We start from the raw sequence: 12,500 nt of genomic DNA, 5'->3' as shown, positions 1-12,500 counted from the left end.
ATAGCCTTGAGATGGCCTCAGTGGTCGGCGAGGCTCTAAGCACTATCATTTGATTTGATTTGATAACATTGAAGTGCGAAAATGAATACTTGAAAAGAATGTTTACAATCACTAGATGTGTGACGGAACATTAATTAAACCAAATTCCACTCCAAAAAAATCTTTTGTAAAAAAAAAAAGAAGAAATACTTGGGGTAGATTTATGTACATCAAATGATGTGGTATATAATGACGGACACCCAAACCCGGACCATAGAAGATAAGCAAAAAAAAAAAAAAAAAAGGATGGTGTTGTCAGGAGTTCCAGAACATAATGGAAGACAGGCACATAGACATTGGAAAAAAAATTAATAGTGATGAGTCGGCCCTCAGAGGACTGACTCTCTGAGTGGACACACACACACGGACACACACAGACACACATACTGTTGTTGTTGTTGTTGTTGGTGGTGGTGGTGGTGATGGTGCTGCTGCTATCATAATTATTACTATCATGCTTCTTCTTCTTCTTCTTCTGCTCCTCCTCCCTTCCTTTCTTCTTCCTCTTCGTCTTAGTGAACAACAACAAAAAACAAACACCATGGTTCTCGTTGTATTTATTTATTTATTATTTTTTTATTAATTATTTTATATTCTTTTCCAGCTGACGCAGCTGGCGGACTTTGACCAGCTGGAGCAGGTGAGGGTGACCAAGGTGGTGGACAACCTGCACCGCGAGGAGCACCGGGTGGACCTCCGCCTGAGGTCCTCCTACCTCCCCCACTCCTCCTCCCCCTCCTCCCCTTACCCGGAGGGCGTGGGGGAGCGGGTGGTGAGCCTGGTGCTGCTGTCCGAGGAGGCCCACAACCTGGTGTGTCTCGTGGCCGGCTACTTCCGGATCTTCGTGGACCCGGACCGGCGCCTGGTGGAGAGGACCCTGGGGAAGAACACCACTGATCCTGACGGTGGGTTGGGTGTTTGGAGGAAGGAAGGAAGGAAGGAGGAGAGGAGGTGGCGGGGGCTCGGGGTGGGTGTGGTTGGGTGGAAGGGTGTGGGGAAGAGGGTTAGTTGTGGAGGGGTGTGGGGTGGAAGTTTGGTGAAGAGGTTCCTGAGGAAGAACGTCACAGATCCTGATGGTAGGTTGGTGTTTGGAGGGGGGGTAGGGAGGGGAGGGGTGAGTGTGGAGGGGTGTGGGGTGGTGCTGAGGTGGAGAGGTCACTGAAGAACAACATTTCTCATGGGTGTGGGTTGGTTGTTTGGAAGGGGATGGGAGTAGTGGGGTGGTGGGAAATTGTTGTGGGTGTGTGTGTGTGTATGGAGGGGTTTTTAGGGTGGTGGGAGTGTGGTGGAGAGGACCTTGAGGAAGAACACCACTTCCTGATGGTGCGTTGGTGTTTGGACGGGGGGATAGAGGAGAGATGGGGTTCGGTATAGGTGTGGAGGGGTGGTGGAGATGACACCGAGGAAGAACACCGCTGATCCTGATGCTGGGTTGGTGTTCGGAGGGGGAGAGGGGATGGGGGGGAGGGGTTCGGAGTGGGGGGGGGGGCGTGGCGGTGGTATTGTAAGAACACCACTGATCCTAGTGGTGGGTTGGTGGTTTGGAGAGGGGGGAAGGGAGAGAGGGTTTGAGGTGAGAGTGTAGTGGAGAGGAGGACCCTGAGGAAAGACACCACCGATCCTGATGGTCATTTGGTGTTGGGAACGGGAGAGGCAGGAGTGGGATGGGGTGTGGATTAGAGGGGTGTGGGGTGGGGGAGGGGTGGTGGGTTGGAGAGGTGGAGGGGTGTGAGGTGGTATTGAGGTAGAGATGACCTTGAGGAAGAACACTACTGACATTGATAGTGCGTCGGTGTTTGGGGAAAGGAGAGGGGGGAGGTGGGGTGTGTGGAGGGGTGGGAATGTGGTGGAAAGAACACCACTGACACTGATAGTGCGTCGGTGTTTTGGGGAAAGGAGAGGGGGGAGGGGGTGTGTGGAGGGGTGGGAATGTGGTGGAAAGAACACCACTGACACTGATAATGTGTCGGTGTTTGGGGAAAGGAGATGGGGGAGGGGGTGTGTGGAGGGGTGGGAATGTGGTGGAAAGAACACCACTGACACTGATAATGTGTCGGTGTTTGGGGAAAGGAGAGGGGGGAGGGGGTGTGTGGAGGGGTGGGAATGTGGTGGAAAGAACACCACTGACACTGATAATGTGTCGGTGTTTGGGGAAAGGAGAGGGGGGAGGGGGTGTGTGGAGGGGTGGGAATGTGGTGGAAAGAACACCACTGACACTGATAATGTGTCGGTGTTTGGGGAAAGGAGAGGGGGGTGTGTGGAGGGGTGGGAATGTGGTGGAAAGAACACCACTGACACTGATAATGTGTCGGTGTTTGGGGAAAGGAGAGGGGGGAGGGGGGGTGTGGAGGGGTGGGAATGTGGTGGAGATTATACCCTGGGAAAGAACACCACTGAACACAAGTAGTAGGTTGATGTTTAGAGATGGAGGGGGGTGTGGGGGTTGGGGGTTGGGGGGGGCGGGTTAGGTGGTATTGAGATGGAGAGCATCCTGAGGAAGAACAACATCGATCCTAGCGTTGGGATGGTGTTTGAAGGAGGGGGTGTGGGTGTATGGGGGGAAGTGGGGGGGGAGGGGAGGGGAGGGGGAGAGCCTGGGGCTCTGGTGGGGTGTTGATGTGCGTGGAGGATTGTGTGTGTGTGTGTGTGTGTGTGTGTGTGTTTGTGAGCGCGCATTGGACGGATGGTATGTTTATATTAATTATTTTCACTTACAATAGTGAATGTAAACATTGCTAAACACCATGACACCACTTTCTTCCTTTTATCAAGCACGTCCTTCACAGTTTCTGTATACATATAACGCCTTGAGGAATAAAAAAAAATCGACATGTCTTCATCATTATACTGTTATGCGTCTGTATCGCATCTGATGCGTACAACATACCCATTCAAATGCACTACTTTATTGTCCATGAAAAAAAAACAAAAAACGCGTGCACATTGTGTGTCATTCAAGCACAAACTTCAGTACGAAATACATCTTCACGTTATGTTTTCTGTTGACCATTGATCTGGGACCGTGTATTTAAGGTTTCAGACTCTTCCAGAATGGAAATATTCGTGGTCTTCAGTGCCGGCTGTACGAGGATTGATATTGATCCCAGAACATAGCAGAGCGCTGCATAAAGCAACACTTTAGTGAAAGCTGCAGGGGCCGACATTGCCCCGGAGAATACGATGTATACTGTGTCTTTTGACAGATGATATAGAGCAGTTGGTATTATCTGGTATATTTGCGTGCGCGCGTGTGTGTATCTCTGTGTGTGTGTGTGTGTGTGTGTGTGTGTGTGTGTGTGTGTGTGTGTTCTCGTTGGTTTATTGTCTATTCATTACGAAGTGATTTTGACTCGTGTGAATTCATTCTTTTCATTCACATAGTGGTTGCGGAGACTGGTTGAGGCACTGGACGTGGGTAGCGGGGGCACTGATTAAAACAAACACCCCCCCCCCCCAGTTAACACACACACACACACACACACACACACATATATATATATATATATATATATATATATATATATATATATATTCACAGAGAGCGAGAGATAGGTGATTCAATTATCTATCTATCTGTCTGTCTATCTGTCTATATAATTATGTATATATTGCTAATTGAAATAACGACGAAGCAAAGGAAAGCGAATGATTATCAAAGCAACAACAAACATTGGTAATTCTCTTTATACACAAGGCGCACAACTTCAAATTCCATGCTGCCTATGGAACCGTTTTAGGTAGCACACAGGTAAACAAAATTAATGTACATTGTTGGAACAAACCCAGACACTTCCTCCACTCTCTCTCTCTCTCTTCTCTCTCTCTCTCTCTCCCCCCCTCCCCCCAACACACGCAACAAAGGGGGAGGGGGAGGAGCGCAAAATGATTTATTAAATTTTCTTTGAATCTGTGAAAGTCTTTGCCCACTGTGTGTCATTCACCTGAACCCACATTGCATTGCAGTGCCCAGCTACGAGAGCGAGCACCGGGTACTGCCCAGCCCCTGGGCCTACCCGACGGACCTCGTGTCCGAGGTGGTGGTGGTGGGGGGGAGTCGGCCCCCCGGTCCTCGGCCCGGCCCCCAGGGGGTGGGAAGGGAAGGAGGAGGAGGAGGAGGGGCGGATTCTGACAGCCCGCCGCGAAGCGTGGACCTTTCTCGTGACCCCCCTGTGTACCAGCACAGTCCTCAGTACCTGGCCAGAGTCAAGAAGGACCTGGGGATAGAGGTGAGATAATAATGATAATTATAATAATGATAGTAATAGTAATGATAATAACAATGATGACAATAATAATCATAAGTACTTTATATAGCGCTGAATCTTGTGCAGGGACAAATCAAAGTGCTTCCACACCAGTCATTCACACGCATGCATAACTCTAAACTTGAGAAACTTAAGACAAAGAAAAGACAGGGGAGGGAGGCTATCTTGGGAAGAGGTGGGTTTTAAGGCCAGACTTAAAAGAGCTGAGTGCGGCGACCTTGACGAAGCGAAAGAGGAAGTTCATTCCTATTTGCCAGGTCCAGAGACAGAGACAGAACGGCGGCCGACCGTGGAGAGTTTGAATCTGGGTGTGCGTAAACAGAGTGGATCGGAAGCCGATCGTCGAGAGTAAGTAGGGAATTCAGACTACAGAATGCAGAATACGTTATTACCACCAAAGAGAAATTAACTTGTGGTACGAAACACACGAACAACATCACAGAAAATTAGTCATTCACTGTATTACCGAGAAAGGGGGAGAGGCAGACCCCGCTTGTATTGGAGGCAGCTGACAGGATGGGTGGGTGCGTTGGTGGATTGACTGATGTTCATGTCAAGTGTGTGCATGTGTGTGTGTGTGTGTGTGTGTGTGTGTGTGTGTGTGTGTGTGTGTGTGTGTGTGTGTTCTTCATTCAAGCTCATATTGCATTGCTAAGTCAGCATTATCCTACCTCTCAAGAGAAAACGTTTTTAAAGCGTATTCGGGGTGTACTGGAAAGCGTTTGTTGTTGTTGCGTGGTTGTGAGTGGCTGATTAGTTGACTGACTGGCTGAGAGAACATTGATATTTGACTTATATGGCCCATATTGAATACCCATATCGGTATTTCCCTGTAACGCATACCACTGCACGCACCCCCACAGTCATTAGAGGAGAGGAGAGGAGGTGGTGAGGGTGAGGAGGCAGAGGGGTAGGGAGGGTGGGATGGAGGGAGAAATGTGCACTGCAGCCTTCTCACCCTTTGGGAAGTCATGCACAGGGCCGTAAAGGCCTGAACATGCTGCACAGAACACATGGACAACACGCAACAAACACATGGTTGCCTCGATGGATTTTTGACTCGAAATGAAAGAACAACGAGGCCTCAGCCAGTTGCATTGCTCGGACGGAAGAGCCTAGTATGGTCGTAACCCGCTACTAACTGTGTGTAGTATCGAACTGACCAATGGTGTAGTTCGGTCAACGTAGGCATTTAGTCACGTGAAACCGTCAAAAAGTTAGAACCAAGCAATGCAGCTGGCACCTGGAGAGTAAAGGATTAAACAACAGTAAGGAGAAGTAACTCTCTCCCTTCTAATTTCAAACGCTGTGAACGTTGAACGCTGAACGATAGGCGCGTGATGGACATCAGGCGGGCGTGGACATGATACCCACCACTTCGATCCGATCCACGCATAGAAATGTTGTGACGGGGAAGAAGAAAATAGCCACGAGCGCTCGACTGTTGGGGGTGCGACCCATTCCACACTGAACCTCTCTCTCTGCCATCCTTCGCTCTGCTTGACAGTGGGATTTGATGAATGATATGGATACTTCTACAGCGCCTGTCCTCGGTCAGAGACCAAGCTATAAGCGCTTTACAAACACGGGGTCATTTGTGCAACAAGCTGCACACCTGGGTAGAGCCGATTGATAGCTGCCATTGGGCGCTCATCATTCGTTTCCTGTGCCATTCAGTCAGATTTCAGGCACGCATACATGTGCACTTCTACAGGCACGTATCATGTTACGTGCATGACCGTTTTGTTTCTTTACCCCGCCATGTAGGCAGCCATACTCTGTTTTTGGTGGTATGCATTCTGGATTTGTTCTTGTTCCTATAACCCACCGAACACAGACATGGATTACAATATCTTTAACATGCGTTGGGGTTTTTTGTTGTTGATATCTTCTGCGTGCGTATACACACGAATGGGGTTGAGGCACAAGCAGGTCTGCACATATGTTGACCTGGGAGATGGGAAAAATCTCCACCCTTTTCCCACCAGGCTCAGTTACGGAGATTCGAACCCTGGGTCCTCAGATTAAAAGTTGATCGCTTTAACCACACGGCTATTGCTCCCTATCCCCTGACCCCCATCCCCCAACTCCCCACAACTGGAGAAACGGAAAACGAAGTCTTGAAAGGAATCTTTTGGGGGAAAAAAGTTTACAGAGGAAGTGCGCGTGGAAAGGCTGGAGTCCCCAAACTATCAGGAAGGAAGAAACATTTCTATCGGCGGCAAGACCAGAAATCTGCCAGAAATTCGCACAGTGGATCGTCATAATAAAATGCTTCGTTGCCTTCGGGCTGTTTTACGGTGTGGATCGCATGATGGGCTCTGGACGTGGATCAGAGAGGTCCACCATCCACCACCTCAACCCCGATCCACGCACGGAAGTGTTGTGAGTGGACAAGACGAAAATGACGTCAAGTTCTCGAGTGGTAGGTGGGAGGGGTGTGGGGTGTGGGGTGTGGTGTGACCCAGTCCTTCACTGACCTCTCGCCTCTCTATGCCCTTTACTCTCTGTCTGGCGTCGGGAATTTCCCCCAATACCAGCTACCCATGTTCAAGAACTTTCGACGTCTATCAGCAGCAACGACCCTTGACACCCAGCTTGACTCGGCTTCCTTCTCTCTCTCTCTCTCTCTCTCTCTCTCTCTGTCTCTATGTATGTGTGTCTCTTTCTGTCTCTCTTCCTCCTCCTCCTATCTCTCTCTTTCTCTCCTTTTGCTCCTTTTTCACTATCTCCTTTCACTCCTCGCTCCCTCTCTCTCTTTTCTATCTCCTCTCCACCTCTCTCTCCTTTCTCCCCCCTCTCTCTCCTTCCTCTCCTTCTCCTTTCTCCCCTCTCTCCCTCTCTCTCTTTACTACTTCTCTCTCCGCTCTCCCTCCCCTCCACCCACCCCCCACCTCTCTCTCTCTCCACCCACATCATAAAGTTAGTCTGAATCTTTACATTCCTACCGATCCTCCCCCCTCCCTTCCCTCCCTCCCTCAATATCCCACACTACCACCACCCCTCTCTCACCATCCTGTCACACCTTGCTTGTTGCTGACGACGCCTCATCCCCTCGTGTCTGTATCAGATTTCACGCCCTCTGCATTCTGCAGGCTTCCGGTCCTTGTTGGCCAACAAGTTTTACAACTTGGTCTGAGAGCTGTGATGAGAGAGGGGCGGGCCAGTGTTATACTTGTAGACAGCGTTACTACAGGGCTGGACTGGATGGAGGGTGGGTGTGGGGGTTGGTGGGGGCTTGGGGGGGGGGGGGGGGGGAGAGCGAGAGCGAGAGAGAGTGGTGGAATGCGACGCCGGCGTGGTGGCCCAGTGGTGACAGAGTCCGCGTGTTAGGAAGGGAGAGAATCTGAGGGTGAGGGATCGCATCCCACCACTCGCCAGAATTTGTCTCCCCTTCCTGTTCGAGTCTTGAGTTGTGGTCTGGCCGCGAGTCGTTTGGACGAATCGACTGAGAATGCATTCAGCGCAAGTAAAAGAATCCACGGCAATAGGAGAGTTATCCCTGGCATAAATTCGTAGTAAAATTCACTGATATCCATGTGCGCGCGCGGGTTTGTGTGTGTGTGTGTGTGTGTGTGTGTGTGTGTGTGTGTGTGTGCGTGCGTTGAACACAGAGTATATGTAAGGATTCGGCTAGCATTTTGCCAATGGTTATGGGAAACAGTGGAGGTTATAAACGTCTTCTAAAGGAAACAAGATGAAAGTTTTCAAAGAAACCCCTCATGGAAAACAAAAGTCCAGAAAAGACAGTTGAAAAGGAAAAGTTTCCAGAGGAAGAGCACGGACAGGCTCAAGTCCCCGCAAACTATTAGGAAAACCTCCAGTGGTATGAGGCAGGACCCTGCAGGAAGTAAGAGACTCTCAAAAGGAACTTTAATTTTAAAAAAAAAAAAGAAAAAAAAAAGAAAAAGAGAAAGCCCCCTAAAAGGAACATAAATGGCAACAAACACAGTAGGGAAAATCCCCACAGGAAATACACAATTGTCCACGGAAACACCGGTGTAACATCTTTAAACATGCCCTCCCCGCCTGGTTGGTTTTACCCCCCGGGTAATTCTGGGCTGTCGTCCAATGATACCTGCTGTCATTTGTGGCTAGTGACGTTGACATGTATAGCATCGGGAACCTACCCTTTGCTTTAAAAGCTCGGGCTCTTTTAGAAGTAATGGAAAACGGATTTACACCATTTAGAAAAAAAAGTAAAAGAAAAAAACCGATTGGATTATGTTTTTGTCACAACACATTTCTCTGTATAAAATTCAGGCTGCTCTTCCAGCCAGCAGTGGCGCGCCACCCCCTTTTTGACTCACTTGTGTAAACAAAGTGAGTCTATGTTTTAACCCGGTGTTCGGTTGTCTGTGTGTGTGTGTCTGTGTGTCCGTGGTAAACTTTAACATTAACATTTTCTCTGCAACTACTTTGTCAGTTGACACCAAATTTGGCATAAAAATAGGAAAAGTTCAGTTCTTTCCAGTCATCTTGTTTAAAACAATATTGCGCCTCTGGGATGGGCACAAAAAAATAAAGAATGAAGCCTAATTATATGCAAACTGCATTTACTGTTATATTTATATTTTTTGTATTCTCTAAACTTGGCACTTTGATCTGATATTCTGACCCAACAGCTAGAGCAGTCATTATTATCATTTTTTGTTCAAACAGGAACTTCTTTTGCGAAGCATGGAAGTTTTATTTATTTGCAAACGTTTTGGTGCAGATAGTAAAAAAGGGAAATTACTCTGTAATGCTAGGGGAGTTAATTTGCTTTAAACTGATTTTTCTCATCTTAAACATTACATTTTGAAATTATACTCAATACATAAAAAGCTTGGATTTTTTTTTAAAGTGTATCACAAGTGAGTCTTGAAGGCCTTGCCTCTCTTGTTTTTTTCATATTTTGTTTCTGTGTGCAAATGTGTTTGTTTTACTGCCACAGTGGATTTTTGAACAGGAGGTTGCCAGGGGTGATAACCCTTTTTTGTCGACATGGGTTGCTTTAGAGCGCTGCGTGCGTCTTGCACGCGGAACCCCCAGTTTGTGGCCTCACCCGAATGACCAGCGTGCACACTGACACTCAAGTGTGTGGGACTCGATCACGATTCCTGGACGGATGCGCTGACACAAAGCCCACACTCCAATGTTAACGTCGTCTCTTTCGCCGTTCGTATGGAGAGAGTTAATAATTGTGTGGTTGGTTGGTTGATTGACTGTTTGGTGACGATGATTGATTGATTGTTTTGTTCAGCCAGTGCATGCCTGCTCAGTGTAACGGATGGTGAATTGTTTAGCTTGGTTCACAGCCCTGATGGCAGTGTCCAGCCTCGGTTCACGTTTTTGGGGGTCTATTTTGTTTTATTCCATTATATTTCATTTCTTTTAATATTTTCCTCAGTGGCAAGCATCACAGAGAACATTTACTTTCGGAATCCTTTCCTCTTTTAATTATGTTGTGCTGTCCTTTGAAAAAAAAATGTGTGCGTATTGGCCTGAAAAAAAGATGATAAATACACTAAATAAAAGCAAAAATCTCATAAACAAAAAAGAAGAAAACATAAGAAAAAGTATCGTAAAGACATCAATTCATGGCCCGTTTTTTTCATTTTTTTTTCATAGTATTTTATTTTCCTTTCCAGTAGGCAAATGTTGTATTTGTTTAATGTTCAGCTTAATATGGATGTCCTCACCTTCAAGAAATTAACTCGACCTACTTATCTCCTTGGGGGGGTGCAGAGCACCGCGACGACGCAATCAACGACAGCGACAACCACCACGACCAGCACAACAAGAGCGGCGGAGCGTCCTAAAAACGTCACGGTGATCCGCAGCACGACGACGACGAGCACCACCCCCTTCCCTCCTGACGTCAGCAAGGCCAACCGGTCGCCGGTGCTCTTCGAGGAGGGTGTGACGTCATTCGGGGTGACGTCAGGCGAGTCCGCCCCCGTCAGCCCGCCCTTCCCGTCCCCGGCCCGCCCCGTGCTCAACGCCACCATCGACCTGAGGAGAGTGGTCGGCAGCGCAGCCAACGGACACGCCGGCGGCAGCCCCCAGCTGGGAGGAGACCCCGCCGAGTCTGAACGCTCTTCCGATACGGACAGTCTGTCCACCGCCAGCGCTGGCGAGGCGGAGCGGCGGCCCTTGCTGACGACGACGATGATGACGATGACGCCAGGCGTGACGCAGAACGGGGACCTACGTCATCAGGGCGGGGAGGCGGAGAGTGACGACACGGAGGGGGGCAGTGTTGGGGGCACCCCCAGTGGCAGCCCGGCCAGGGGGCGTCTGATGCCGCGTGTGTCTTCTGTGGAGTCGGGTAAGGGTGTGTGTGGGTGGGGGTGTTGTGGGAGTGGGTGTGTGTGGTTAGGGTGTGATGGTGTTGTTATGGTATGATGTGTGTGTGCTGTGTGGTGGTGGTGGTGGTGGTGGTGGTGGTTGTGTGTGTGTGTGTGTGTGTGTGTGTGTGTGTGTGTGTGTGAAGAAGGCTAAAGGTCAACACACAACACAACTGGCAATGTTTCCAGTGATCTCACCTCACCTCACCTCAGGCCCATAACTACAGAGTAGTCGTTGGAGGAAACCTGAGGACCGCAGACGCAACCTCCCTTCTCCATCTGTCTCTGTCAGCAGCCGCCGGCAGCAGCTCACGTGTATGGAGTCCGGTCCATTCTTTGATGTTCTCATGCCATTTCTTCCGCTGTCTTCCTGTTCTTCTTCCGCCCTCGATGGTGCCTTGCATGATTGTTTTGGACAGACTGGTGTGTCGAGTGTTGTGCCCAGACCATTATCAGCTTGCGTCTCTTCACAGTTGAAAGGAGAGGTTCCTGAGGTCCAGCAAGGTTCTTAATTCTGCTCCGTACATATTCATTGGTCCTGTGCTCGATCCAGGAAATTTGAAGGAGCTTCCTCAGGCATTTGTTCTCGAAAGCCTTTATCTTCCTTTAAGTTTCGACCGTCAGTGTCCATGCCTCGCAACCATACAGTACAATGGAGACCACAAGGACTTTGTAGAATTTGAATTTTGTGGAGAATCGGATGTTACGTTTTCACACTCTGTTCAGTTTGGTCATGGCTGCGGTGGCTGTTCCAATACGAATTCTTATTTCTGCTTTGTAGCTTCCGTCCTTTGTCAGGGTTGCTCCTAGATATTTGAAGTTTCCGACATCTTCCACTTGTTCTCCGTTCATGAAAATAGTGGCATGGTCCATGTTCACGCTGTTTACCAGTGATACACTGACACAACTGGCAATGTTTCCAAGGACACACTAACACAACTGGCAATGTTTCCAGTGATGCACTAACACAACCGGCAGTGTTTCCAGTGATGCACTAACACAACCGGCAGTGTTTCCAGGGACACACAACACATCTGGCAATGATTCCAGTGATGCACTAACACAACCGGCAATGTTTCCAGTGATGCACTAACACAACTTGCAATGTTTCCAGTGATGCACTAACACAACCGGCAATGTTTCCAGTGATGCATTAACACAACTGGCAATGTTTCCAGTGATGCACTAACACAACCGGCAATGTTTCTAGTGATGCACTAACACAACCGGCAATGTTTCCAGTGATGCACTAACACAACCGGCAATGTTTCCAGTGATGCACTAACACAACCGGCAATGTTTCCAGTGATGCACTAACACAACCGGCAGTGATTCCAGTGATGCACTAACACAACTGGCAGTGTTTCCAGTGATGCACTAACACAACCGGCAGTGTTTCCAGTGATACACTAACACAACCGGCAATACACTACCACAACCGGCAGTGTTTCCAGTGATGCACTAACACAACCGGCAATGTTTCCAGTGATACACTGCCACAACCGGCAATGTTTCCACTGATACACTAACACAACCGGCAGTATTTCCAGGGATACACTAACACAACCGGCAATGTTTCCAGGGATACACTAACACAACCTGCAATGTTTCCAGGGATACACTAACACAACCTGCAATGTTTCCAGTGATACACTGCCACAACCGGCAATGTTTCACTGATACATTAACACAACCGGCAGTATTTCCAGGGATACACTAACACAACCGGCAGTGTTTCCAGGGATACACTAACACAACCTGCAATGTTTCCACTGATACACTAACACAACCGGCAATGTTTCCAGGGATGCACAGCTTCGGTCTTCACAGCCCGGACATGTTGCCAGCTGCTGACGTGGACTTC

The 12,500-nt window shown here is 48.8% G+C and overlaps 1 protein-coding gene across 1 annotated transcript in view; it reads left to right on the top strand.

Annotated features, from left to right (window-relative positions):
- The window catches only part of LOC143298862 (uncharacterized), a 351,980-nt gene that overhangs the window by 309,770 nt on the left and 29,710 nt on the right, over positions 1-12,500 (top strand). The window contains exons 13-16 of the mRNA XM_076611863.1: positions 644-944; positions 4,003-4,265; positions 10,035-10,617; positions 12,442-12,500. The exon at positions 12,442-12,500 is cut by the window's right edge and continues 118 nt beyond it. Of these exons, the coding sequence (XP_076467978.1) occupies positions 644-944; positions 4,003-4,265; positions 10,035-10,617; positions 12,442-12,500 (1,206 nt within the window). The remainder of the gene's footprint in view (positions 1-643; positions 945-4,002; positions 4,266-10,034; positions 10,618-12,441) is intronic.

The sequence above is a fragment of the Babylonia areolata genome, chromosome 24 (genome assembly GCF_041734735.1).
Source record: "Babylonia areolata isolate BAREFJ2019XMU chromosome 24, ASM4173473v1, whole genome shotgun sequence".
Classification (NCBI taxonomy): domain Eukaryota; kingdom Metazoa; phylum Mollusca; class Gastropoda; order Neogastropoda; family Buccinidae; genus Babylonia; species Babylonia areolata.
This window is presented reverse-complemented; position numbering and strand designations above follow the sequence as displayed.